We start from the raw sequence: 26,122 nt of genomic DNA, 5'->3' as shown, positions 1-26,122 counted from the left end.
AGGTATAAGCCTGGGTAAAGTGGAGAAGGTCTTCATGAGAGGAAACAGAAACAGTGTGGGTTGTGATCAGAGCCCTCCTGAGTTAAGGTAAAGTAAGGAGGAGCTGGATTAAAAGTCCAAAGGCAAAGGTTATATCAAACTGAGCAAATCATTATAGTAACGTAGGCTTAGAATGTGTAACTGTTCCTGTAAGCTTCCATGGCCAAGTGGTGATGCAACTAATACTCTAACCACTATATCACACTGACATTCATGGGGTGGCTACAGCTGAACATTAACAAGCTGTAAGTCATGCAAGTCACACGGTGGCAAGTAGCCAAGTGGTTGCTGTTGGACCTGGTCCTGATGAGTCCATCCTCAAAGGCAAAAACGGCCCTGTAAAGGGCCCTGCCTTACCCCATGCCTTTTACTAACAGAAATCAGGTCTTGAAGGCCAGCAACACTATTATCGTTGCCTACCAATGTTCAAAGAGGGCAACTGTTTCTTAAAGCGACAGGCGCTGCTTCTATTATTAGGGAGGGAGTTAACCCTCCCACTATTTTTTTTAATTCAGATTTTTCTGTAAACCTGTGGCATTTTTCAGATTTGTAGAACATTCTGTCTTGGCTACTCATGGCTCCAATCTCTGAATGCAACTATCCACAGATTTGGCCACACTGAGATTAAATTTATTTATATTAAGCATGTTACATTATATATGAAATGTTGCATTTCAATAATTATTCTAAAATTCTAAAAGCAAATGAAAGATTCAATCATTATTATTACTAAGCAAATGTCTCAATCATTATTTGTATAGTTTTATACTTTATTTGAGAATGTGGAAACACTTTATCATGTATTTTCCTTCAACATTTAGGTATACATGAAGGTAAATTTTGTTTTACTGCTTAACAGAAAAAGGTAAAAAACAGAAAGATATTATCAGTTCCTTTAAATTCTCGTTATAGTATGCTTCAATCAGTAGCAAGAGTAATCACACTTTTTTAAAAAAGCAGACATTTATTTACTCTGAGGAAGTTTAATGGATACTACTGTAAGGACTAAGCAATTATCACAGAATGTGGTCGTAAAACTTTTAAAACTAGATTTCATCACTGTCCAAAATGTTATTTTATTTTTTTCTAATTATTGAAATTGTACTGACATCTAGTGGTAAATCACATGAACTGTGTGCACCACTTGCTTCTCATATATAACACAGAGGCTAAAAGTACAAATAATACCTGCATGGTACCCTGTTACACAGTCAGTCATTAAGAAAGTATAACGTGATTATTCCATGCTGAAGTGACATCTAATCATAAGCCTCACAAGACTTTCTGAATTTGAAAAGATTATATGACTGTTTTCAGGACTGTATGTATGAAGTCTCTGGAACCAAAGCTTGGAATCTTCCTTTTGACATGCTGGCTTTGTGTTCATAGGGAGCATTTTACGTGTGGGAGCTTTCAGCATTCAACCTCCCCCCAGTAATGTGAAATGGTACAGTCCAGCAACAGACAACATGAGAAGGATCTGCTTCTAGCTGGGAAGCACATACTTAGCCGTTTTTATCTGCCTAGGAAAGGGGATGGGATGTTTCTGTGGAAAAACAGATGTGAACCTGTTTCACTCTTCACATCAGTGAAGCAGTCCTTTAAAGGGTACTTTTATACTCCTATGTTATTCTAGATAAATTAACTAAAAATTAATTGACCAAGAAACAAAGAAACAGTTTTTAATTTAAGGTCAACAACCCTATTCATTATATTCACAAACTGGTGATTAAACTAAAGTATTTACATGACATTCTAAACAATCCCTAAGATCTGTTATGTCAACCTCTACATCTGTTTCTAGTGTGGCCTGCTAGTGAAACCTCTCTTCAGTCTGAGAGGCTGAAATGGAGGAATACTGAGGAGCTGCCTAGAGAAAATGGAACTTGGTACATCAGTGTGATGCCCTTGAGAATGTGGAAACTAAAAGAGAAAGAGTATAGCAGACTATTCTGGTTAAAAGACAGAGACAAAATAGTGTCTGTGGGGAGATAATTATACATTGTGTATCCAGGGGCAGGGGGGAATGAAACATGCTGTCACTATGTGAAAATTTAAAAGATATCCACATCTATATCTATCTATCAGGGAAGGAAGGCAGGATAAATCAAGGAGAAAGAAGAGATCAGCAAAACAGGATCATTCCTATGTCATCAATTAGAAGAGCTAAATCTTTACTACTTTTTAAAAACCTCGTGTTTAAAGCAAGTCAGCATGGGAAGGTAAGTGCAGTGTTCCCTAGAGTCTCAGAAATCAAAGTCAAATGTGTGTTGTGTTATGTGCCATCAAGTTGCCTCCAACCTATGACAACCCTATGAATGAAAGACCTCCAAAAGGTCCTATCATTAACATACTTGCTCAGATCTTGCAAACTGAAGGATGTGGCTTCTTATATTGAGTCAAGCCATCTCATTTTAGGTCTTCCTCTTTTCTTACTGCCTTCCACTTTTCCTAGCATTATCGACTTTTTCAGAGAATCTGTCTTCTCATGATGTGACCAAAGTACAATAGCCTCAGTTTTGTCATTTTATCTTCTAGGGAGAATTCAGGCTTGATTTGTTCTAGAGCCCACTTATTTGTCTTTTTGGCCATCCATGGTATCTGCAAAACTCTCCTCCAGCACCACATTTAAAAGGAATAAATTTTCTTCCTGTCTGTTTTCTTCATTGTCCAGTTTTCACATCCATACATAGTAATGTATGGATTACCATACAAAGTGATATATGGATGTTCCATAGTTGGATTATATTGATCTTGGTTCCTAGAGAGACATCTTTATCTTTAAGGATCTTTTCTAGTTTCATCACAGTTGCTCTTCCAAGTCTCAATCTTCTTCTGATTTCTTGATTGCAGTCTCCCTTTTGGTTGATGATTGAGCCAAGGAATAGAAAATCTTGAACAATTTTAATTTCCTCATTGTCAACTTTAAAATTGTGTGATTCCTCAGCAGTCATTACTTTTATCTTCTTGATGTTCAGATGTAATCCTTCTCTGGTGCTTTTTCCTTTAACTTTCATCAGTAATCGTTTCAAGTCTTTACTATTTTGTGACAGTAATGTGGTATCATGTGCATATCTCAAATTGTTGATGTACCTTCCACGAATTTTTACTCCACCTTCTTCTAGGTCCAATCCATCTTTCCTTATGATTTGCTCTGGACAGAAGTTGAACAGGTAGGGAGATAATATGAATCCTTGTCTGATACCTTTGATAATTGAAAACCATTCTGTTTCCCCATATTCTTTCCTAACAGTAGCCTTTTGTCCAGAGTACAGGTTGCACATCAAAACAATCACATGTTGTGGCACCCTCGTTTCTTTTAAGACTCTCCATAGCTTTTCATGATCCACAAAGTCAAAAGCTTTACTATAATCACAGCAAGGCTTTTACATCATATAAAACATAGGCTGATTTTCTTCTGAAATCAAGGCTTTGTATCCTACCATTCTTTAAGTGATGAGATTTGTCTTGTTGGAGGATCATTTCTTACTTAGTATAAAGGAGTCATCCGATAAGCCTAAGGATACTAGAAATACACATATTTAAAAAATAGATATGATTGAGAAACACTTCCATATTCTAGGATGGTGACATTTCTAAAGAAAACAAACACAACAGTTAACATAATGCAACAGTAAAGTCCACATTTTAGCTTTGGCCCTATTTTACAGCAACCTATAGCCAAATATAAAACCACTTCTGCTTCTCACTTGCCTTGAAAACCCCTTGCTGGGGTCACCATAAGTGACTGATTACTTGATGGCACTTTACACACAGAGATAGCCAAATATAGTCTGTTGAATTATGTCAGAAAATAGGCAGTAAGAAGGTTAATAAAAGCATTCAATTTTCAGTTGAGGATGATTCATGATCATGATTTTGGGGGTTGCTTTTAAACCAGGGGTAATATTTTTCTATAAATTGGTCTAAGACCTGCTTATAAATGACTGAGCTGATACTTACAAATTCAGATCACTGTCACACAACCAGGATGAATTTTATGGGTTTACACACAGAGCATATCACAGGTACAACATTAGTCTGTGTGCCAGGTATTATGTTTTTATCAACTTCTCTTTTTTGTTCCTGCTCACAGGAAAGTTCAATCTGTGGCAGCCTGTTCCAGGGTTTCATCAGTGTTGGCTCCAATGCTCTGAGACAGGCTTTCAAAGGATGTGAGATCTTCCTCCTACTTGCCCATATTGAGGAAGGCATGTAATCTGTATTTCAAAGTACTTGCAGTTAACTTTATTACTATGCTGTAGTTGTTTGATTTGGATTGACACTGCATTTTATTGTAGTGCAGCAATGTGCTGTATGGTTTGTGATTTTATTAATCTCCACGCTGTAGAGTATCTTGTTAATCTTCTTGTATCTACATATTGAGGAAAAGTGGTTCATAAATATTTTAAATAAATATTACCTAAAATTTCTAGCATATGGTCTAGTATCAACATTCAACTCAATATCCTACAGATTTAAAGTCATGCCTGAAGCTGTTTTAAAAAACTGCCTTCATTGCCTCCAAGGCTAATAGAGATTAGCAATACAGAATTAGCAATACAGAATCTGATCAGTGCTTAGTTCTTGTGGCCCTTCTTACATGCTCAGGGTAATGTCGATCATCATCTTGGGATCAGGTAGCAATTTTCCACAGGCCAGTTTCGCTAGGGATCCTGGAGGTGTTTTGCCATCTTCTAGGCATGAAGCAGGGGTCACTGGGGTAGTTGGGGGGGGGGATAGTTGTGAATGTCCTGCACTGTGTAGGGGGTTGGACTAGATGACCATAGAGATACTTTCCAACCCTATGATTCTATGATCTTTCATTACCTTTAAGGCTAATAGGGATGGATAATATTAGTAATATAGAATCTTATCCTATCCATCCACTTGTTATGAATAATATTAATTTTTTTCTAGACTCTCTTCTTTGAGCACTTCAAACAGTGACCATTTGAAATTACAGTCTTAAACAAAATAGTTCAGGTAAGGATCTCCCACTTCACACTCTGAGAAGACCCATTTAATTTCTGTAAATGTCATAGTTTCCTCATTGAATTTTGGTAGTCTAATCGCCTTACTGATTCTCTAGAAGCAGTTCCTTTTCTAAAGTAGTTCTGAAAATTATTTTTTGTTGGTTAGGGAAGCTGCTTTCCACAATGTTGGTTGCAAAGAAGGAAGGGAGGGGAGACTGATATGCTGAGGTGTCAGTGTTTATCACCCACTGCTGCAACATACATATAATGCCGCTTGACCTCTTTTTAATATATATATACACACACACCATTGTCTTTTTTATACAGTCTATGTGACCCTTTATTATCTCTCACATACCTAAAATACACACAGAGAGCCTGAAACACTGAAAAGAGGTGACTGTGTGATTGAGTGAATTAGTTTTGTAATGTTTATTTAAGAGGCACTTTTGTGATACTAAATATAAGCAAGTTAGAGGCAGCAGAGGAAGAGTTCTACATGAGAACTGGTCCTCTAAAATCAGTAGGCTTAAAATCTTCTACTGTCTTCAACCAAGACACAAGTTCTAGCTGGAATTCCAATTCTTGCCTTAGTACCGTTACTAATAACCAGATACATTCAGTGCCTGTTAGAAACAGAGGAGTTAGCCATTTTAGTCTGTAGTAGCAAAATAGTAAAGAGTCCAGTAGCACCTTTAAGACTAACCAACTTTACAGTAGCAAAAACTTTCGAGAACCACGGTTCTCTTTGTCAGATGCATGGAGAGTAAGAAGAAACTGGCCAGATATATATAGGTGGTGAGGGGATGGGGGAGTAGATGCAAATCTGTTTACTTCTGATAATGAGATCAGTTTGCTTCTGTTAATGAAATCAGTTACTTCTGATAATGAGATAACCATTCATAGTCCCTCTTCAATCCAAGTCTGACTGAGTCAAATCCAGAAGTAAACTGATTTGCATCTACTCTCCGCTCCCCTCACCACCTATATATATCTGGCCACTTTCTTCTTACTCTCCATGCATCTGACGAAGAGAACCGTAGTTCTCGAAAGTTAATGCTACAGTAAAGTTGATTAGTCTTAAAGGTGCTACTGGACTCTTTACTATTTTGTTAGAAACAGAAACAGCTTGTGTACACACTTTTTGTTCAAAAGGTTAGGAATCCATATAGTAACACAATTCTACTCTAATCCATAGTGTGGATGGATATACAATCAATTGACATTGATGTGAAGAGATGACTGATCCAAAAGAGGGCAATTACTTTTAAAGAAAGATGTATCACGTGAGAAATTGCTAACAAAATATTCTTGTTTACACAGCCGTACAACACAGAATTGTTAAAAAAATGAGTTCCACAGCTACTCTTCCCACCCACTGCCAGCCTCCACCAATGCCTCTCTCTGAATATGATGATGAAGGGCAGACTGAGATTTACATGTGTGTACTATGGTTTGCTGGGGAGCTGGGGATAACTTATTATGACACTGAAGACTGCTCAATCTACTTCATGTCTGGCATACCAGACAACGAAGACCTTAAACTCCTTCACAAGGTAATTGATGAGGTTCTTCCCCAATGCATATTAAGTAGTGCTAAGCAAGACCACACCTTAGCCAAATTCTTAAACAATGTAAGTGCCACTGTGGGAGGCAAGCAGGAAAATGGAAAACCAGAGGTTGTCTTCTATCCAAATACAGATTTTGGTTTAGAAGTAAGCAAGCAAAGGATTCTGTCTAAGCAGTTTCCCTTCATTCCCTCTCACATGACAGCAGCTGAGAAAATCCTCTATTTGTCTTCCATTGTACCTTTTGAGAGTCCACTTGTCATACGAGCAATAGGGGGACTGTTAAAGTTTCTCGACAGGAGAAGGGTTGGAGTTGAACTGGAAGATGGTGATGTTGGAGTTCCCATTCTGGCATTTAAAAAATTTGTATTAACAGATATTGTACATGTTGATCAAGACACTTACTGCGTACTGCAGATATTTAAAAGCGAAATTCATCCTTCCGTATATAAACATGCGAGTGGGAAAAAAGAAGGTCTCAGTTTATATGGAGTTTTGAATCATTGTAGGTGCAAGTGGGGAGAAAAGCTGATGAGACTCTGGCTGATGAGGCCCACCCGTAATGTGACAGAGCTGAACAAACGCCTTGATGTAATTGAGTTTTTCTTGTTAGCTCGGAACCATGAAACAGTTCTGACCTTACAAGAGTGCCTCAAAAATATTAAAAATGTACCTATGATTCTTAGAAGAATGGCTCTTTCTAACACAAAAGTAAGTGACTGGCAGGCACTGTATAAAACTGTTTATAGTGCCATATGCCTCAGAGATACATGTCGCTCCCTACCCAGCACCATTGAGCTTTTCCAGACTATTTCTCAGGTCTTCACTGATGATCTGCACTACATTGCCAGTCTAATCAGCAAAGTGGTGGATTTTGAAGCTAGTGTCTCAGAAAATCATTTCAGCGTCAGACCGCATGTAGATCCCATCATTGATGAAAAGAAACGAAAGCTAATAGGGCTCTCAGACTTCCTCACTGATGTGGCCCGAAAAGAACTGCAGGATCTAGATAATCGGATTCCATCCTGTAGTGTCATTTATATTCCCTTGATAGGGTTCTTGCTCTCCATTCCACAGCTGCCCACAATGGTGGATAAGAGCGACTTTGAGATTGAGGGTCTGGACTTCATGTTCTTATCAGAGGAAAAATTGCATTACAGAAGTACCAGGACCAAAGAACTAGACAGCATTCTTGGTGACCTGCATTGTGAGATAAGAGATCAGGAAACACTACTCATGTACCAGTTACAGACTAAGATACTGGAAAAGTCTACTGTTCTTAACAATGTGATTGAATATGTAGCACACCTGGATGTTCTCCTGTCCTTGACAGTGATGGCTCGAGAGAATGGATATACCAGACCTCGCTTTTCTCACTCCCAGATCATCCGTATTAAAGATGGAAGACATCCACTGATGGAGCTCTGTGCAAAAACTTTTGTTCCCAATTCAGTGCACAGCAGTGAAACTTCTGGCCGGATCAAGATCCTTACAGGACCCAATTCATCTGGAAAGAGTATATATTTAAAACAAGTAGGCCTTATCACGTATATGGCTCTGATTGGCAGCTATGTTCCTGCTGCTGAGGCTGAGATAGGGGCAGTGGACGGAATCTACACAAGAATCCACAGTAGAGAGTCAGTATCTCTTGGACTGTCCACTTTCATGATTGATCTTAACCAAGTAGCCAAGGCTGTGAACAATGCCACTGAAAGATCCTTGGTGCTCATTGATGAATTTGGCAAAGGTACAAACACAATGGATGGCCTTTCTCTTCTGGCTGCAGTGCTAAGGCACTGGATAAGACAAGGAACTCAGTGCCCACACATTTTTGTTGCCACTAACTTCCATAGCCTGATACAGCTGAGGCTCCTGCCAGACACCCATCTTGTGCAATACCTGACCATGGACACCCACCAAGATGGAGATGAGCTTGTGTTTTTCTATCAGATCAAAGAAGGTGTCTCTATGGTCAGCCATGCAGCCAATATTGCAGCTTTGGCAGGCATGCCTCCGCAAGTGATTGCTCGAGGAGTAGAAGTATCAGAGCTGCTCCGCAATGGAGAACCTATCAGACGTATTGACCATTCTTCTAAAGAGAAACAGTTAGAAAGTTGCAAATCTCTTGTAGATAGATTCCTTTCCCTCAATCTTGATGACCCTCAATTGGATTTAAAGGAGTTCATGAATCAAGAAGTGCTGCCATCAGCATCTTCCATTCTCTAACCTATTAAAAAGGCAATGCTTATACTGAACTACTGCACAGAAAGAAAAAGGTTTGTGCTTTAGCTAGTTATCACATTCAAAATAAACTCTGCTCCATTCTCAAGTGAATTCTTCTACAGATGCCAATCCGGCTTATGAAACTTGTGACTCACTAGCTGAATACAGCCCACCAGTCGTATATTGTGTTCTGTCAGGTGTTTGACATCCTGCTTCTCCCTATTATTGCACTACCTAGCCAGTTGTCAAATCAGGAAATTTACTTTAGCCCTGAGGAGCCACCCTCCATAGCTGGTGTACTCCATTTGGCTTAACGGATCATAAGCTAGGCAGGCCCGCTATAAAATGTAAAGTAATTTATAGAAGGAAATCACATCCCAAATTAGTTTAGAGGGAAACTTACATTTTTCAAATCTGATATTCATTATTATATGTATGTTTAAAGCACAAATATTTAAAGAGTACAAAAAACTTGGTTCCTTTTTCTGTTAATGTTATGGGAGTATTTCCTTCCTTTTATCATCCAGTTTGTTAACTTCCCTTGACTCCACCAATTGATGTTTTCATTGCTTGAAGATATTTATGTAAGTGGCTGATGGGACTCTACAAAGGTTTTAAATTAAAATGCAGTCTGTTGTCATGGCAGCCCTTTGGCAGACTGTATACATGGTGTGTTTTTCATGCACATGCCACAAGCCTGTTTTCTATGGAACCATATCACCTACTACTTCACATTATTTTCTGTTATTTGTGCATTTGTCAAAATGCACAGTAAAAAATCTAGATTTAAATTTTAAAGTCAGCATATGCTTCTTAAACATTACATCCTCAAATGTTTAAAAACATTTAGATGTTGTTTGTTGAAAATGAATTCTTAGGCAATTGCAACTGAATGCTTGCTACCATTGAGACAATAGTGTTCAATAGGATAGGGTCGCCTCTTTCTTCTCCCTGAGGTTTCCTAAAGCATAAGGAGTCAGGAGTCAGAACTAGGTCAAATAGGAACAGAAGAGTCTTGCACTTTTACTCTAAGCATAGTAATTGTACATAGGACTGCACTGTTAGACTCTTAGATGTCTCTTTTAGGAAGAAAGGGGGAGCACAGAAGGAAAAGGATGGCTGATGCATCCTGATAGAGAAAACTGATAAAGATCCTGATGCTTTCAGCATATTAAGGCAGGAAACAGAAACAGTACAGCTTGACCTGTATCCTAAGGAAACACAGGCAATGGGGAAATTGTATAGGAACAGCAGAAGACAGCTGGGAAACCTCTGCGAAGAGAAGAATATGAGGGATATATAAAACTAAATCAGTAACAAAATGTTAATATAATAATTATTAAAACAAAAATATTTAATTTTTTTTTAAATAACAGCATTATTCAAGTGAGGAGGCTTCCTGCATTTTTATACATTGCTGTTTCATTTCTACTCATAAACTTTGTCGTCAATTTTTTTCAACTAAATTAGTGTTGCATAATCTTGAAAAGTAATAAACATAATTTTAAAACTTCTGATGCCTTCTGTGTATTTATTATACCCCGAAAGAACAGCAACAAACAACATGCTACACAACATAAAAAGATGAATTATTTATACAGGAGACAAGTCTGGGAGAGTATTTTCTAAGCACTGTTGGGAAATTCTTATCAAACAAGGTAACAGCAATTATAGAAACATTTCAATATTAATATTCTGGGAGTGCTTGAAATTTAACATACATACATTTAAATTAATGATAGCATTTGAGTATTTTATATAACATATAAAATGCATTTTGTGTAACATATGTGGGGAACACACAAAGACTTGCAAGGATCATTTCATTTTTTTCCAGTGTGCTCTTCCCCACACTATTTTCTCATTCTTCCCTCTTGGCAGCCTTCATATCCTCTCCTGTTTCCCTGCTTTCCATTCACCTACTAACCTTTCTGTTATCTGCTTCCCCATCCACTAGTCTTCAGCTTTAGTATTTATTTACTTCATTTACCCCACATTTCTCCCTTATGGGGGCCCAAAAGCACTTACATAATTCTCTCCTACATTTATCTTCACAACAACCTTGCGAGGTAGATTAAGCTGAGAGAGTGTGACTGGCCCAAGACCACCCAGCAAATGTCCATGGCAGAGCAGGGATTTGAACCTGGGTTTCCCAGGTCTCTCAGACCCTAGTCCAACCACTGTACCATACTGGCTTTCAGTTTTCTTTTCTTCCCTCCCCCTGGCAGCCTGTCCCTGGGAAAAGTCTGGCCAAGTTGTAAAAATTGTACAGTAGCAAGCCCTGCTAAGTCACACAAGTTGTGCTGAGGCTGCTGCTGCTGTCCTCTAGTAGTCACCAAAGTATCTGGGCAAAGTGCATAAACTGCAAATTAGTAGGGTTAGTAGGGTTGCCAGGTCCCCTTACCCACAAAGCACACAAACGCTCCGGGCACAGTGAGATGATATCACTTCCAGGAGTGATGTAATCATATAGGCCCTGAGGGAGTGCTCCTGGGCTTCGTGCCAGGCCGATTTGGGGGCTGAATCAACCCGATGAGAACCCCAGGAGCATTCCCGGGGCCTGATAGCGTCACTTCTGGGACTGTCGTCATCGTACTACGCTGACAGTGCACCCTAGGAGGCCTCTTCACACATCTTTTCCCCCGCTGGCTAGGTGACTGGTGGTGGGGGAGGCTGGGAGCAGGGGCTCGCCAACCCTACATATTTGCAAGTTGCCCAGTTGTTGCTGCTTGGCCTGGACCTGGGAGAGGGCTCTGCCTCCACCCCACAACTTTTACTGACAGAAACCAAGACTAGAAGGCTGGCAACACTACTGAGGTTGACCAGCAACAGCCACTGGGGTATTCATTTCTTAGAGCTACAAATGCTGCTTTATTATCTGAGGGAGGGTTAACCCCTCTTTTTATTTCAGATCTTTCTGGTAACCTGGGATGTTTCTTAGGTTTGTAGAAACATACGTCTTGTCTGTCAATGCTCCCAGTTTCCAGATTTAAGTATCCACTGATTTGACTGTGTTGAGAATTAGATATAGTGATGACAAGCAGGTGATTCACAAGGACTTGGGAAGCATCTTATTTTCTCCCTCACTCTGTATTTCTTCTTTACCCTTTCCTGAAAGCCTCCACAGCCTCTCCTCTTTGCCTGATTCCTTCTCTCTTTCCCAACTACCAGCCAACCTACCTTTATCAGCTGCACTGTCTTCAACTTTCCTCCCTTTCCCTCCCTCTGGCAACCTTCCCCGGGAAAACTCTGGCCGAATTGTGCAGTTGGAGCTGAGCTGGGCCCAGTTTCATGGTGAGGAACCTGCATCTCGCTTGCCACTGAATCCCCTTCCTACATGATTTCTTCCTGGTGGCTCCCATATTTTTAACTGTCCCTACTTCTCTCCTTCCCACCCACCAACTTTTTATCTTTCCCCCATCATTATTTATTTACTTCATTTATACCCTGCCTTTCTCCCCAGTGGGGACCCAAAGCATGTTATATCATTCTCCTCTACTCCATTACAACACCCTTGTGAGGTAGGTTAGGCTGGGAGTATGTGACTGGCCCAAGGACACCAAGTGAGTTTCCACAGCAGAGTAGGGATTCCAATCTGTGTCCTCCAGATCATTAGCTGAAATTTTAACCACTAGACTACACTGTCTTTTGGGGCGGGTGCTGTTGAACTGCAACAAGCAGCCAGTCCTGGATGATTTATGCAAGTTATGTGGTAACAAGTCACCTGATGGTTGCTGCTGGCCCTGGCCCCAATAAGTCCTCCCTCAAAGGCCACAATAGCCCTTGAAAAGGTCCTGCCCTTGCCCCCTGCCTTTTACTGTCAGAAACTAAGGCTGGAACTGGCTGTGCGTAGCAACTATCACTGAGGGCATTTATTTCTTAAAGCTATGGGTGTTGTTTCTATTAATTGGGGGTGGTTTCCCCCCCATTTATTTTTTAATTTCAGGTTTTTCTACTATCCTGGGGCATTTTTCAGGTTCATAGAAAGATCTGCCTTGTCTGTTCATGGCTCCAATATCTGAACTTAAGTATCCACAGATCTGGTCACACTGAGAATTAGATATATTGATAGTTTAAGCTTGTGTCATCTTAAACAAGGAACTTGGACAGCTAATGCAGAACATCTCAACAGGACTGCAAGTCCTCCATTAAGTGAAGGATACAACAAAGAAGAGAAGAAGTGGAAGAAGCACAATCGTAATCACAATTTACAAGTATATTCCACAATATTACAATTGCAAGCTCCACAATCCTAATACCATAAACGTCCAGAATCACAATCAGAGTAAATCTTTCACTACAGTAGGTGGAATTGAATTGATTGGAATTTTTTCCTTGATTATTATTGTGCATTGTTATTTCCAGATATGGTGGCCTGAAGAAAGACATTGTAGTCTGAAACGAGCGAAGAAAGACTGCCGGCTCATACTCGTTGCCATCTACTTACTTCACCAATTATCTGCTTGCAGCACTGCCCTTTGTATACGCATTCACACTGTTACTTGATACGACCATGATCGGTCTTTAATTGGACTCTTGGCTGGTACTCCACACAGCCAACTGCTTTGAAGTGCCCTATATGTATTACGGCTTGAACCTTTTGCATTATATTCACCTACTGTAGTGAAAGATTTACTCTGATTGTGATTCTGGACGTTTATGGTATTAGGATTGTGGAGCTTGCAATTGTAATATTGTGGAATATACTTGTAAATTGTGATTACGATTGTGCTTCTTCCACTTCTTCTCTTCTTTGTTGTATCCTTGAATTGGAAGTGGAAACTCCCCCTCCCGTTTTGCCTCCATTAAGTGAAAGCTTCCCTTCTGTAAAAAAGACTGTGTTTTTAACAGATCATAAAATGCGTTATCATGCAGAGGCTATTTCAATAATAATAACAACGTTCAATTTATATACTGCCCTTCAGGACAACTTAATGCCTACTCAGAGTGGTTTACAAAGTATGTCATTACTATCCCCACAACAAACACCCTGTGAGGTGGGTGAGGTTGAGAGAGCTCCAGGGAGTTGTGACTAGCCCAAGGTCACCCAGCTGGCTTCAAGTGGAGGAGTGGGGAATCAAACCCAGCTCTCCAGATTAGAGTCCTGCGCTCTTAACCACTACACCAAACTGGCTCTCAAGAGGGCTATAACATATAAACTAGGCCGAGGTAATTATGACTGACTCCAATCTTAAACAGAGTGGCATATTTTGCACAGCTTACCAGTTTGTCTTGTTTTTTAACAGGGCAGGAAGAAAGTGTTTAAACTGCACTTAAGTTAGTTCATCTCTACACTTTGTAGCGATGGTGCAGAGTGCTTATAGTGACACTTGCTGGAGTTTTCAAGGCAAGAGACTAAAAGAGGTGGTTTGCCATTGCCTGCTTCTGCATAGCAACCCTTGTCTTCTCATCCAATTAGTAACCATGGCCAACCTGACCCTGCTTAGCTTTAGAGATCTGATGAGATAAAGCTTGCCTGGGCTGTCCAGGTCAGGGCTCATCTATATTGAGGTATTCTCCTAATCTTATTTAGTATATGTTAATTATTAGAATGTTAAAGAGAGTCATCTCTGATGATTTGCCAGGACTGGAAAATCCATTCCCTCCCCTTTGCTGTACCTTATCTCTACTGTCTCTGCTTCCTCCACCTTTCGGGCTTCTATTTTCCAAGCCCCATGTTTGCTGCCGCTTCTCCCTGATGACTGTCTCCTGCTTCCTACTCTCCAGCCTGCTTATATCTCCGCTTTCCTTCCCTCCTATCCTGCTGACTGTAACTCCCCCTCCCCATCAAATTCCACTTCCTTTGCCGTTCTTCCTCAGCTTCTTCCCCATACCTTCTTACTAGCTTTTCTTTCCACCTCCACATTAGGCAAAACAATTGTGTGGAACAACCACAGTAAACAAAAACTACCCAAATTCATTTCATGAGGTGTATGAAGAAAGGTATAAAGCTCAATATGCATATGCAAATAAAATTTTGTGGAAAATGAAGTGGCCATACCTGTTTTCGAAGTTTGGGGGATTTTGACAACTTCATGAAAGTCAAGTGAGGCTTAAGAGCTTTGTCATCTCCCGTGAGGATGCCCTTTTCCTGAAATACTTTCTTCACAATCTCTAGTGAAAGACAAATAAAGAGACTCTAAGGTACTCAAAAAATGTACCCAAATATGAAGGACATCTTTTCCATGATGGGAAAAGAATCAATATGAATTATTCTTTTTTTCATTCTCATAAAAATTACATTGTGTCATTACATTTTTCACTACAATTAACCAGACACACAACATTGACAATGGGGCAGGTTCATCTTGTGATAAATGCTACACTCCCATCCTAGCAACATCATTCTATAGTGGTAGAAAAAGACTGTCATAAGTGAACTGTCTTGCCATTTGTCAGACTTCTTGTCTGTCCAGGTTTTGGCCACATAAAAGTGTTTCAAGCCAACACACTTCTAGACACTGTAATACTAACCCACAATAATGCACTTGTACATTCTACTCTGTTTCCCCATGGTAGACATATCTTGTCCCTGACCACACCTGCCATTTGCATATTCAGCTAACCCCCCCCCCCCCATGCTTCCTGCTGGGAAGAAAAAGCAAAAGCAAAGCCCAGAGGGAGAAGAAAAAACCCACACTCGAGCCAAGTTGACAGGCAGCTCTAGCACTCTCTTTTCTCGTCCTTCTCCCAAGCAACAGCAACTAACAGTGCAATCTTATGCAGTTACTCAAGTCTAAGCCCATTGATACCAATGGTCTTAAACTGGAGTAACACTGCATCGGATAGTGTTGTAAGAGGTTTTGTGAGGGAAAATACTATAGGCAAGCCTCTTGCATGTCTGCAGCAGGGCCGGCGCCAGAGGTTTCAGCGCCTGCGGCGGCAGGCACGCACGCGCCCCACGGGAGGCGTGATGACATCATCGCAGACGTCATCACGCACCACAGGGGGGCTGAGCTGCGCGCGGACCGCCGAGCGCAGAAGCTGCGGGCTGCTGCTGGAGCAGCGCGTGGAGGCTGATCCGTGCGCTGCCCCAGCAGCAGCTCACAGCTTCTGCGTTCGGCTGGGGCGGAGGAGCGCGCAGCTGAGGTGGCGTGGCTGGCTGCAGCAGTAGCTGTAGCCAGCCAGGCAGCCCCGTGCCGCCGCCGCCACATGCCCCAGCCGAGTGCAGAAGCTGCGGGCTGCTGCTGTAGCGGCGCGCGGAGGTTGCTCCGTGCGCCGCCCCAGCAGCAGCTCACGGCTTCTGCGCCCGGCTGGGGCGGAGGAGCGCGCAGCTGAGCTGGCGTGGCTGGCTACAGCTGCTGCTGCAGCCAGCCAGCCAGCTCCGTGCTGCCGCCGCCGCGTGCCCCAGCTGGGCGCAGAAGCCGCGAGCCGCTGCTCGAGCGGCGCACAGAGGCTGCGCCCAGCTGAGGTGTGTGGCGGCGGCGGCGGCGGCAGCAAGGGGCTGGCTGGCTGGCTGGCTGCAGCAGTAGCTACAGGCGGCCCTGTCATGCCAGCTTCGCTGTGCGCGCCTCTGCCCCCAACACCCCCTCCAGCGCCCCTCCAGTGCCCGCGCGCCCAAGGCCACCGCCTACCTGGCCTCCATGGGCGTGCCGGCCCTGGTCTGCAGGGAAGTATAGTGCACTTTCCAGTATTCCTTCTCAGTTCATGTGGGGCAACAATTAGGATCCATGAGACGGACCAGCACCTAGTGATATCTAATCTAAAATATGCCCTATCGTCATCTGTAATACACTGGCATAATAATGATGATGATAACAACAACAACAGATTTATATATTGCCCTTCAGGACAACTTAATGCCCACTCAGAGAGGTTTACAAAGTATGTTATTATTATCCCCACAAGACACCCTGTGAGGTGGGTGGGGCTGAGAGAGCTCCAGAGAGCAGTAACTAACCCAAGGTCACCCAGCTGGCTTCAAGTGGAGAAGTGGGGAATCAAATCTGGCTCTCCAGATTAGAGTCCCACGCTCTTAACCATTACACCAAACTGGCTCTCTGTGTCAAATAAAAGCCCAGAGACAATAACAACTGAACACCGTTGGTGGTCACTTACAGCCCACAACTCAAGCCAATCCAATGCATTATTAATGACCTACAAGCTATGCTGGATTGTGACACTTTCCTCACACAAGCACTGGGGGGACCAACCTTGCTTACAGGCAGCCTGCTAACCTGAAACAACTACTCACCCACAATGATAAAATTACTTAACACTAACATGTTCTCTGGTACCAAGCCCTACAACAAACCAAGATGCCAACTTTGCTCTCATATCGATCCAAGCAACATCAGTAGACCCAACAACATCAGCCATACCATCTCAGGTTCATACTCCCGTTCATTCTCCAATGTGATTTACGCTATCACGTATCAGCAATGCCCCTCCGCTCTCTACATTGGACAAACTGGCCAGTCCCTTTGACAAAGATTAATGGACATAAGTCTGACATCAGAAACCACAATATTCAAAAACCAGTGGGGGAACATTTTAACCTTTCAGGACATATAGTTGTTGACCTAAAAGTAGCAGTTCTCCTGCAGAGAAATTTCAAAGGGAGATTAGAAAAAGAGACTGAATTGCAACTGATAAAGAAGATCAAGACAATGCACCCCCCTGGACTGAATTGAGATAAAGGCTTCCCGGCTCATTATCAATGCTGATTTCTCAACACCCATAACCCCTTTCATACCCCATCCTATTCAATCATGCCTGCCATTGTCATTCACCGGCTATTATCATTCGGCTTCTGTAATAATCACTCCACTCTCCAAGATATAATGACAGATGGACTAACATTCTAGCTATACCTGAAGAAGTGAGCTGTGGCTCATGAAAGCTCATACCCTACCACAAATTCTGTTAACTTATAGGTGCTACTGGACTCTTGATCTTTTCTACTGCTAGACAGACAGACTAACACGGCTATCCATCTTGATCTGTGACAAATATGTTGGGGTTCCAAAGCAGTCTATCAATGTAGAAAAGGCAATTTGAGGGTACAAAGCTTGACAACTAATTACTCACTTGAGAAAAAGATTGCTTTTAGAGAGCGGGATTCTAATCTGGAGAACCGGGTTTGATTCCCCACTCCTCCACTTGAAGCCAGCTGGGTGACCTTGGGTCAGTCACAGCTTCTAACTCTCTCAGCCTCACCCACCTCACAGGGTGTTTTGTTGTGGGGATAATAATGTCATACTGTGTAAACTGCTCTGAGTAGGTGTTAAGTCATCCTGAAGGGCGGTATATAAATCAAATGTTGTTGTCGTTATTTAAAAAAACTGCCTTGACACAAAGAAAATAAAGCTAACCATAATAACTTATTTCAAAATAAATGTGTTTGCTTCCCTTCTTTTACATCCATAAAGCCTAGGGGAGTAATAACAATGACAAAGCTCAGGAAATTGCTTTCTGTTAAGCAGCTTTTATATTAAAGATAATGGGCTACATGCATACTTCATTAACCTCCATGGAGGCATGCAATAGAGATAAATTTGGCTTGTAATATTAAAAATTCATCTCAAGGAAATGTTTGCAGTATCTTAAAATTAAGACAAAAAGAAATCAACAATTTATATTAACACTGCTATATGATAGATGTCAAAGAATAGTGTTATTTACATTTATTTGCTACCAGTTTTAATTATAGTAAAAATAGGTTATTTGAGCCCTTTCAGGACTCACAGGCCTGTACCAATAACACAGTATCATACATCCATTGCAATGCCTAGCCTTGCTGCAGGGTCTAACAAGCTCAAAGCATTTAAGAAAAATAGATAATGGGAGATACATGTTCCTTCACTGAAGCAGGCAGGTTGTAATGAAGGAATATTCACAGGTAGTTTGTAGAGAAGAAAGATTCCTACAGGTATTCCTGTAGGAAATGCCTCGGCAATGCCATATCACCATGCAAATTAGTTTGCAGAAAGTGTTGAGGGTAAGAATATACATTTCATTTAGGAGAGAACAGAAAGCAGAGTCATGTCAATTCTGTATGAAATCCACTTTTCTTTCATCACACTACCACTCAAAAAGTACCACTCAAGTTTATCCATATCACTTGTTACAATGATGTGTGCTTCAGTATTCTCTCACAATACAACCTTGGAAAATGAGGATCAATTTTGCCAGCTGTAATGGCCTCCTGTGACAGACTGCACTTTTTAAAAGCCTGGAAGTGCTTTACAAACAGCTGAGGGTTAATCTCTCACAGATATAGAGAGCTTTGAGTGACAGGCTACTCCAAGGAATCTGATTGGGTAGCATGAGCTGGAAAGAGGAGGATCTGTTTTCAGCCCTAGCTGAGGGGAAACCAGTGTGAATAGTTGGGGAGATGGAGACCTAACTGAAAGCCATTTAATCACTGATAGGAGGACTGGGGAAAAGTTGGCAAGGAAGTCTGGGAAGTAGGTGCAGACTCCTATTTGGGCCAAAGAGGGGAAATGTTCTAAGGAGAGGAGACTTTCCCTACTCAGTTAAACAGGGAGGTAGCTCTAGAGAGTGAGGAGATACCTTGTTGGGTGTGGTTAGAAAAGTTTAAAGAGAAAGGGTTTGGGGTACTAGAAAGAGGGTACCAGCCTTCTTAAACCCAAAAGAGAAAGAGAATCCTAACAGAAAGTGTACTAGAATATTTAGGGAAAACACGGGAACAAAAGCCTCTAAACGTAAGAATTTAAGTATCTGTGAAGAGTGTAAGAACTAAACTCTGTGCATGTACTGATTTTACTTCAGAGATTTCCCTGTTGAATTACCTCAGAATTTCCCAACCCCTGATTTCACCTGACCTTTCCCCTTTAAAATAAATAATTACTTTTTGTATTTTAAAAACACTTAATTTAATTTAAAAACACTTAATCTGAATTTAAAACTATTTTAACCCACTTTCCCCGAATCCTATGTAGGTAAAAGGAACTCCTGGCCACCTCTGTCATTGGGGCATCCAGGATCAATAAGGTATTCAAAACCATGCCCACGTAGTAAGTTTGATCTTATTCCCAGATCAGCTTTACCATTCTATCTGAAATCATTTTCTATTTCTTCACCCTTATCAAGTCCCTTACAGCCTCCATACATCAGAGAAGCTCATATATGTAGCTCTACTGGATTTTGATGGAAGGAGAGCTAGATTTGAGTGTCATCTGCATACTGGTGACATCTCACCCCAATATGCAGTATTCACCCTGGATCTCTTCCAGAGATTTTTTTTAAAAAAATTTATTGGGTTTTTATAGTAAACAGGGAGAGGTTACAACAAGCCATAAGCATTTATGAGATTCATATACAAGACACATAACCATCCGTCTAGATATTAAAAAGCCACTATATATGTAATTAGCGCCCCATATACCTTCAAAATTCCCTTTTTATTTCGATAATCTTTATTTAATTTCTATACTTTTTAATCTACTTACTCAGTTCCTTATATTTCTAATAATTTTTTTCTTTTGTGCATATTATAGATAGATCCCATTTCACCTCTTTTACCTTTTAATCAAGGATCTTAGATCCTTGATCATTCCATGAGTGGAAGAGGGATATATATTAAAACATACAATATCAGCAGGACAGTAGTATATATCAACATAAAGAGCAATTTTTATGTTAATTTCCTCTCTTTCTTGTATCTGTTCTGGCCATGCCTTCCAAACTTCTCTACTTGGATTTTCATAATAGCAAGGGTGTAGAGGCCAAATATTTAGTTTAAAGACAATTTTATATTCTATTAAAAATATCTTCCATCTATTTTGTTCTAGCCAAACTTATTTGCTTAGGTTTTCATATTGATAAGACTAGGGTAAGCACATAATTATATAGCTAAAGCACAATTTTGCATTTCAAAAATATTAGCTCCTTCATCTATTTTATTTTGACCATCTGTACTTATTTACTTGGATTCTCATACTCGTAAGGTTGAGAAGAGCAGATGGTCATTTAACTTAACTAAACACAAAAGGGAGGTCTCCAATAATTGCAATGTATGAGCAGTCACCTAAGACTGCAGAGAGGCCAGATACACTACACGGTGTGCAATAAATTCCTTATAAGCTATATTATTATATTAATCAATATTAATCTGAAGTATTCTGGACTTTCAAACTAAATAGTCTGGTCCCCAATGGTTTAAATTCTGAAATGGACTTTGCAGAATTCTTGTAAGTTGTATTTTTTTTGTATTCTTGTCAATATTGCTGTGTAAAACATTGTATCTTTTCAGGTAAGCACTGCGCCTTTAAATTGTAATTTAACAGTGTCAGTTAAATTGATCTCAGCAGGGAGAACCCACACCCAAACAGGAAATTGAGCTACCAGGCTAGAGGCTGGATTAGTAACATTGGAAACCCGGGCCTGGTACCATGCCATCTGTCTATGGCTCAAGATAAAATTTTTCCCTTCAGGATTAACTCCTCTAATTTTCCTAGACAGTTTCCGTTCAAGCTGGATCTCAACAATAGAATGCAAATTGTCACTACTGGGCTTCTCCAGCACAGCGCTGATGCACCCTGACCATCAAGGAGCCAGAACGATTATCAAACAGAGACTATGGGACACTTCTCTCCAAGTAGATAGAGCACGGGCCTTAAATGTCACGTTAGTGGAGAACAGAAAACAAAATTTTACTCCACCTAGCTATTTTTTTTCATTGGAGTTCCCAAAACACCGCAGAGCTTTCACCTTAGCACGTTTTAATGCTCTCCCATCTGCTGTCTTGGAGGGGAGATATGCTCATACTCCATATGCAAATCGCCTCTGCCCCTGTCAATCCGGGCAGGTAGAGACAATAGAGCATGTCGTTCTATACTGTAAGTTCTATCAGGAGATTCGAACCAAGTATATCTTACCAGTTATTGCTGCCTACCCAGGCAGACCAAGTCAGTCTTATTCTGCCCTCCTTCTAACTGATTCCTGCAAAGAAATTACTGCTAAGGCCGCAAGGTTCTGTGCTTTGGCTAGTGTAATCAGACAGAACATTATTACTTCCTCTAGAAATTTTAATTAAGATTTTAACTATTTTACCCATTTTAGCACGCTGATGTACTTAATTTTTAGACATGTGTAAACTTAAAATTAATGTACTCTTACAGTTAATTTTATTCTGTTATCCTTTTAGCAGTTTGCTGTAATGAAATCACTGCTGAGGTAGCAAGATTCTGCACCCTGATTAGTTTAATTAGATAGACTACCACAACTCCCTTAAGAAATTTTAACCAATATTTAACAATTTTATGTATTTAAATATATTGCTCAGTTTCCTAGATATGCTTAGACATGTAATCAATGTATCTGTTATATATTATTGTATATGCTGACTCAAATTCTGAGCCTAGATCGTAATAACAATAAAACCGAAACTGAACTGAAATTGAGCTACTATGCTGTAAGAAATTGAGCTACTATGCTGTAAGAAATTGAGCTGTAGAAATGCGTTTTGACTTCATGGAAGAATTGTAAGTTGCAAGTGTATTTTTGTAAGAAAATTTATTTAATTATGATGCAGCAGTGCTTTAGATATTTGATTTTTGTCTTTAGAAATTAATGTGGCAGTGAACAAGAGTTCTCGAAACGAGCATTAACACATGCTAGTGGGCTCGTTGCCAACCGATGGGAGCATCTAATGACTGTGGATACAGCACTCTGCGTACACTCTCCTGAAATGGAAAAGAGAACAAAGTATTGACAGCATGAACTGTACTTTGGACCTTTTGGGGCTTTGAGTTAACACGGACTCTTGGATATAAATAGAAAGACTTGTGTATAAAGATATAACTTTGGTGTAATGTTACATGTGAATTTGGCTTTTGAATATTTGGTTGCTCTTAAAGAATAATATTGCTTGTAAGGAATTTATTGCACACCGTGTAGTGTATCTGGCCTCCCTGCAGTCTTAGGTGATTGCTCATACATTGCAGTCATTTAACTTAACCAGTATTTTATATTTTGAGAAGGAGTACCGTCTGAGAACAATTAATAATCTCCAAAGGCCCATTAACATATACTATATAGTATTATATAAGGAAGAGAAAATAAGGAAAGAAGAGAAGAGCTATTAAAGTAAGAGGTTAGGTCTGCATTAATGAGTCCTAGTGTGTCCTAAGATTCTGATAGTTGTTTTTTCTTCTTTCTTCGTGAAAAGTAGTACATCCAATCCTTAATCCCTCTGGGCCACCAAAGGTAGATTCCCTTGTCTTCCATCCATTTCTGAAGAGGGTCGATATAAATGTTGTTGCTCCTCTGCTTGTTTTCCTGCTTTAAGATCCACTGCACTCTTTTTTACCCTTTCAGTATTGGCATGCGTGATTCTCTCCATGCAGGTCTTCTTCCTGGCTCTGCCTTTTCTTTGTTAATGTTTTGTGTCTTGAAGGGGACGTCCTGATAAAATCGTCCATTTTGCAAACTGTGTCGCAGACTGTTTTTCCCCTTGTTTGGTTCAATTTTTCTTTCGGTTAAATTTGTCCCTTTAGAATTTTTTTCTGCATTGTTATTTCTTGTCATCCCTTTGTCCTTTTCCACTCCAAATATCCCGTCTGCTTTAATTAGTAGTTCCGTCATTAGTTTAGATATTTCTTGCAGATTAGCGAGTATCTCTTCTTCCCACGAAGCCATTTCAAAAAGTGGTAAAAAGCTTTGTTTTGGTTAATTGATTCAGATTACTTTATTACAGCACTTAGCCAGTACATCTACCATAGAAGTGTTAAGTGTTTTGGTTAATTGTGTTCAAAGATTTATAGCTTTCCAGCAGTTGCTGAGAGAGTCTCTTTAGAATTCCTCTCTTGTCTCCGTCCCTCCCAGCTTGCTCGAGCAGCCGCAACGCAATCAAGCTGGATTGCCCTCATAAAACCATAAAACAGTCTACTTACTTAAAGAAAGGTTGTGGGGTCAGTTGAGCTATCTTAAAATTATTTTTTTATCTGTCTTGTTAAGAATCTGATTCATTCGCTGTTGTTCCATGAGCTTGTTGGACCCCCGGCGTTGCAGCTATGTAGCCATAATGGCTCCTTCGTTGGTCCTTGCTTCCAGAACTGGTATCGGGGCTCCTGGGAGTTCGCCAGTCCCCCTAAGCTCTTCCACCTTGTTCCAGCCTGCCTCTCCTCTCCAGGGGGAGGGCTTGGGGGTCCGATCTCTCGAATCCCAAGGAACCAGGAAGGTCATGGCAGGGAGCTCATAAAACTCCCCTGTTGTAATTTCACTGCTTCATCCCGGAAGCCCGATCTCTTCCAGAGATTTCATGCAGATGTTTAAAGCATAGGAGACAAGATGGAATTTGTTTCTTATAATTGAGTCAACAGTTTGCAAAACATAATTTTATGTTTTAAATAGTAATACTCCCTTATTAATTGTCTTAAGCAACATTTTACCACTGATACCTAATACTATATGAGCCAAATCAATGTCATTAAACAGAATCACTGTATTATCTGTTTCAATTGGAACCTTTTATCTTTTGCGCTTAAACTCTTCATAACCTCTCTCAATACCAATAGTTTTACTGCTAACCTTTCATTCATATTAGTTATTAATCTTCTAAATATCTACTTTCTTGGTTGCTCTTCTGTCAGTAAAATGAAAACTTGCACAAGCCTTTTACTTGATGACATCTCATTATAGTCATGAATATATTTAATATTGCATCTGTTGTGTAAAAACACACTGCAATATGCATGATCACATCGTATAATAATACATATTTAATGGGGAAGACTCCTGAGTTGTTCCATTTCTGTCCTGTTTTGTTAATACAAAAGGCCAGCCTCAAAGAAAATATACATCTTTTTCAAAAGGGGGAGGGGGAAGCTTGAATTTGGGGCATCATTTATAGCTAAGTGCAGATATTTTGTTATTTTTTATTTAGCATTTGTAATAAATACATTGCCACTTTTGAAACATGTCTATTAAAATGGTAAAAGCAAATGAAAAATTGTGAATATTCTGTAATAATTCTAGAACTAAAAATGTATAAATATAATCCAAAATAAACCATGCTCACTGAAAAAGAGAAGGAAGCCATATTTATTGAAAATAGCACCACTAACAAGTTAAACAAGTTGGCAAATCAGTGTGTATTTCCCAGTTGTGTGTGCGCATGGTTCAGATGTAACATAGTTTGATGCTCAGGACTCAGCCCATGTCTTCATTTTTCCTTCCTATCTCTCATTCATGCACATGCTTGAACTCAATTTAAGACTTCAAATTTTGTACAAACTATAGGTTTCCATTATATCATAACTGGAAAACTACACTTTTGCAAATGCAAAACATTTTCTTAGGTTTATATTTATTGTTCTACAAAATTTATAACCTGCCTTTCTGCCCTCATAAGGGCCACCAAAGCGACTAACAAACTAAAAATATATATAATAAAGTTACCACTAAAGCCAACAAAAGCATAGCATTAAAACAAAAACCATAGCTAAATTACACATACACAAACATAAAAAACAATTAAAACATTGGACAGGAAGGAGAGATAATTGAAAGTATGTCAAATGAAACAGAAGTCTTCACCTGCTGGCAGAAGATGGCAACAGAAGCGGACAGACGAATCTTCCCTAGGGAGAGAGTTCCAGAGTTCTGGTACCAGAACCAATTAAGATTCCTTCCTGAGTTGCCACCTGCCTAATCTCAGAAGGCAAGGGGCACCAGAAGCAGGTCCTCCAGAGGTCAGGAAGATGACTGTAGTGGTCAGGAAGGTTTATAAGGAAGTAGGCAGTCCTTCAGGTATGTTGGTATCAAACTATATAGGGCTTTAAAGGTCAACAACCTGCACCTTGAATCGTGCCTGGTAGCATAATAGTTTACTTGATCCCCAAATAATCTTAGTAGATGAATAACTGATCCCCAAATAATCTTAGTTAATGACATTTTTCTTACAAATGTTGATATATATTTCCAGTTTTTCAAATCAGACAGCTCACAAAAGGTGGAAGATGCTGAATAATCTCTGTGGGACCTGAAGTGGGGGGTGGGACGCCACAAGGCTGTCTATTACATCCCATGTTAATATCTATATAAAGCCCCAAAAGGAAATCATCCACAGTTTTGGAGTAGTTTCCCATAAATATGCTGATAACACAGCTACATATTACTGCAAATAAGCCACCAGCAGCTGCTGTCTCTGTCCTAGCAGTGTCCGAATGTGATGGTCAAGTAGCTGAGGGAGAACAAGCTGAAGTTGGACTCCAACAATGTGGAGATGATGCTGGCTGGAAAGGTCACTGCTTTAAATAGGATTGTTCTTTCTACCTTTGATGGTTTGCAGCTTTCAATTAATGACTTACGAGCTTGGGAGTTTTGCTGGATCCTGGTCTCCTGTTGGAG

General features: G+C 40.3%; 2 protein-coding genes across 6 annotated transcripts in view; one reads left to right on the top strand and one right to left on the bottom strand.

The window, feature by feature from the left end:
• AKAP7 (A-kinase anchoring protein 7) overlaps positions 1-26,122 on the bottom strand; it is a 138,184-nt gene that overhangs the window by 51,012 nt on the left and 61,050 nt on the right. For all 5 annotated transcript variants that reach the window (XM_054977122.1, XM_054977031.1, XM_054977209.1 and 2 more), the window contains exon 6: positions 14,808-14,920. In XM_054977122.1, the coding sequence (XP_054833097.1) occupies positions 14,808-14,920 (113 nt within the window). The remainder of the gene's footprint in view (positions 1-14,807; positions 14,921-26,122) is intronic.
• On the top strand, positions 6,365-8,809 carry MSH5 (mutS homolog 5). Its single transcript, XM_054997404.1, has one exon. It carries the CDS (start codon positions 6,365-6,367, stop codon positions 8,807-8,809), a length of 2,445 nt encoding a protein of 814 aa, XP_054853379.1.

Source organism: Eublepharis macularius, chromosome 1 (genome assembly GCF_028583425.1).
Source record: "Eublepharis macularius isolate TG4126 chromosome 1, MPM_Emac_v1.0, whole genome shotgun sequence".
NCBI lineage: Eukaryota > Metazoa > Chordata > Lepidosauria > Squamata > Eublepharidae > Eublepharis > Eublepharis macularius.
Note: the sequence above shows the minus strand (reverse complement) of the source record. Positions and strands in the feature narration are given on the sequence as shown.

Excerpts from the sequence above, each read along its gene's own strand:
- MSH5 (XM_054997404.1), top strand. The coding sequence starts at position 6,365 with ATGAGTTCCACAGCTACTCTTCCCACCCACTGCCAGCCTCCACCAATG.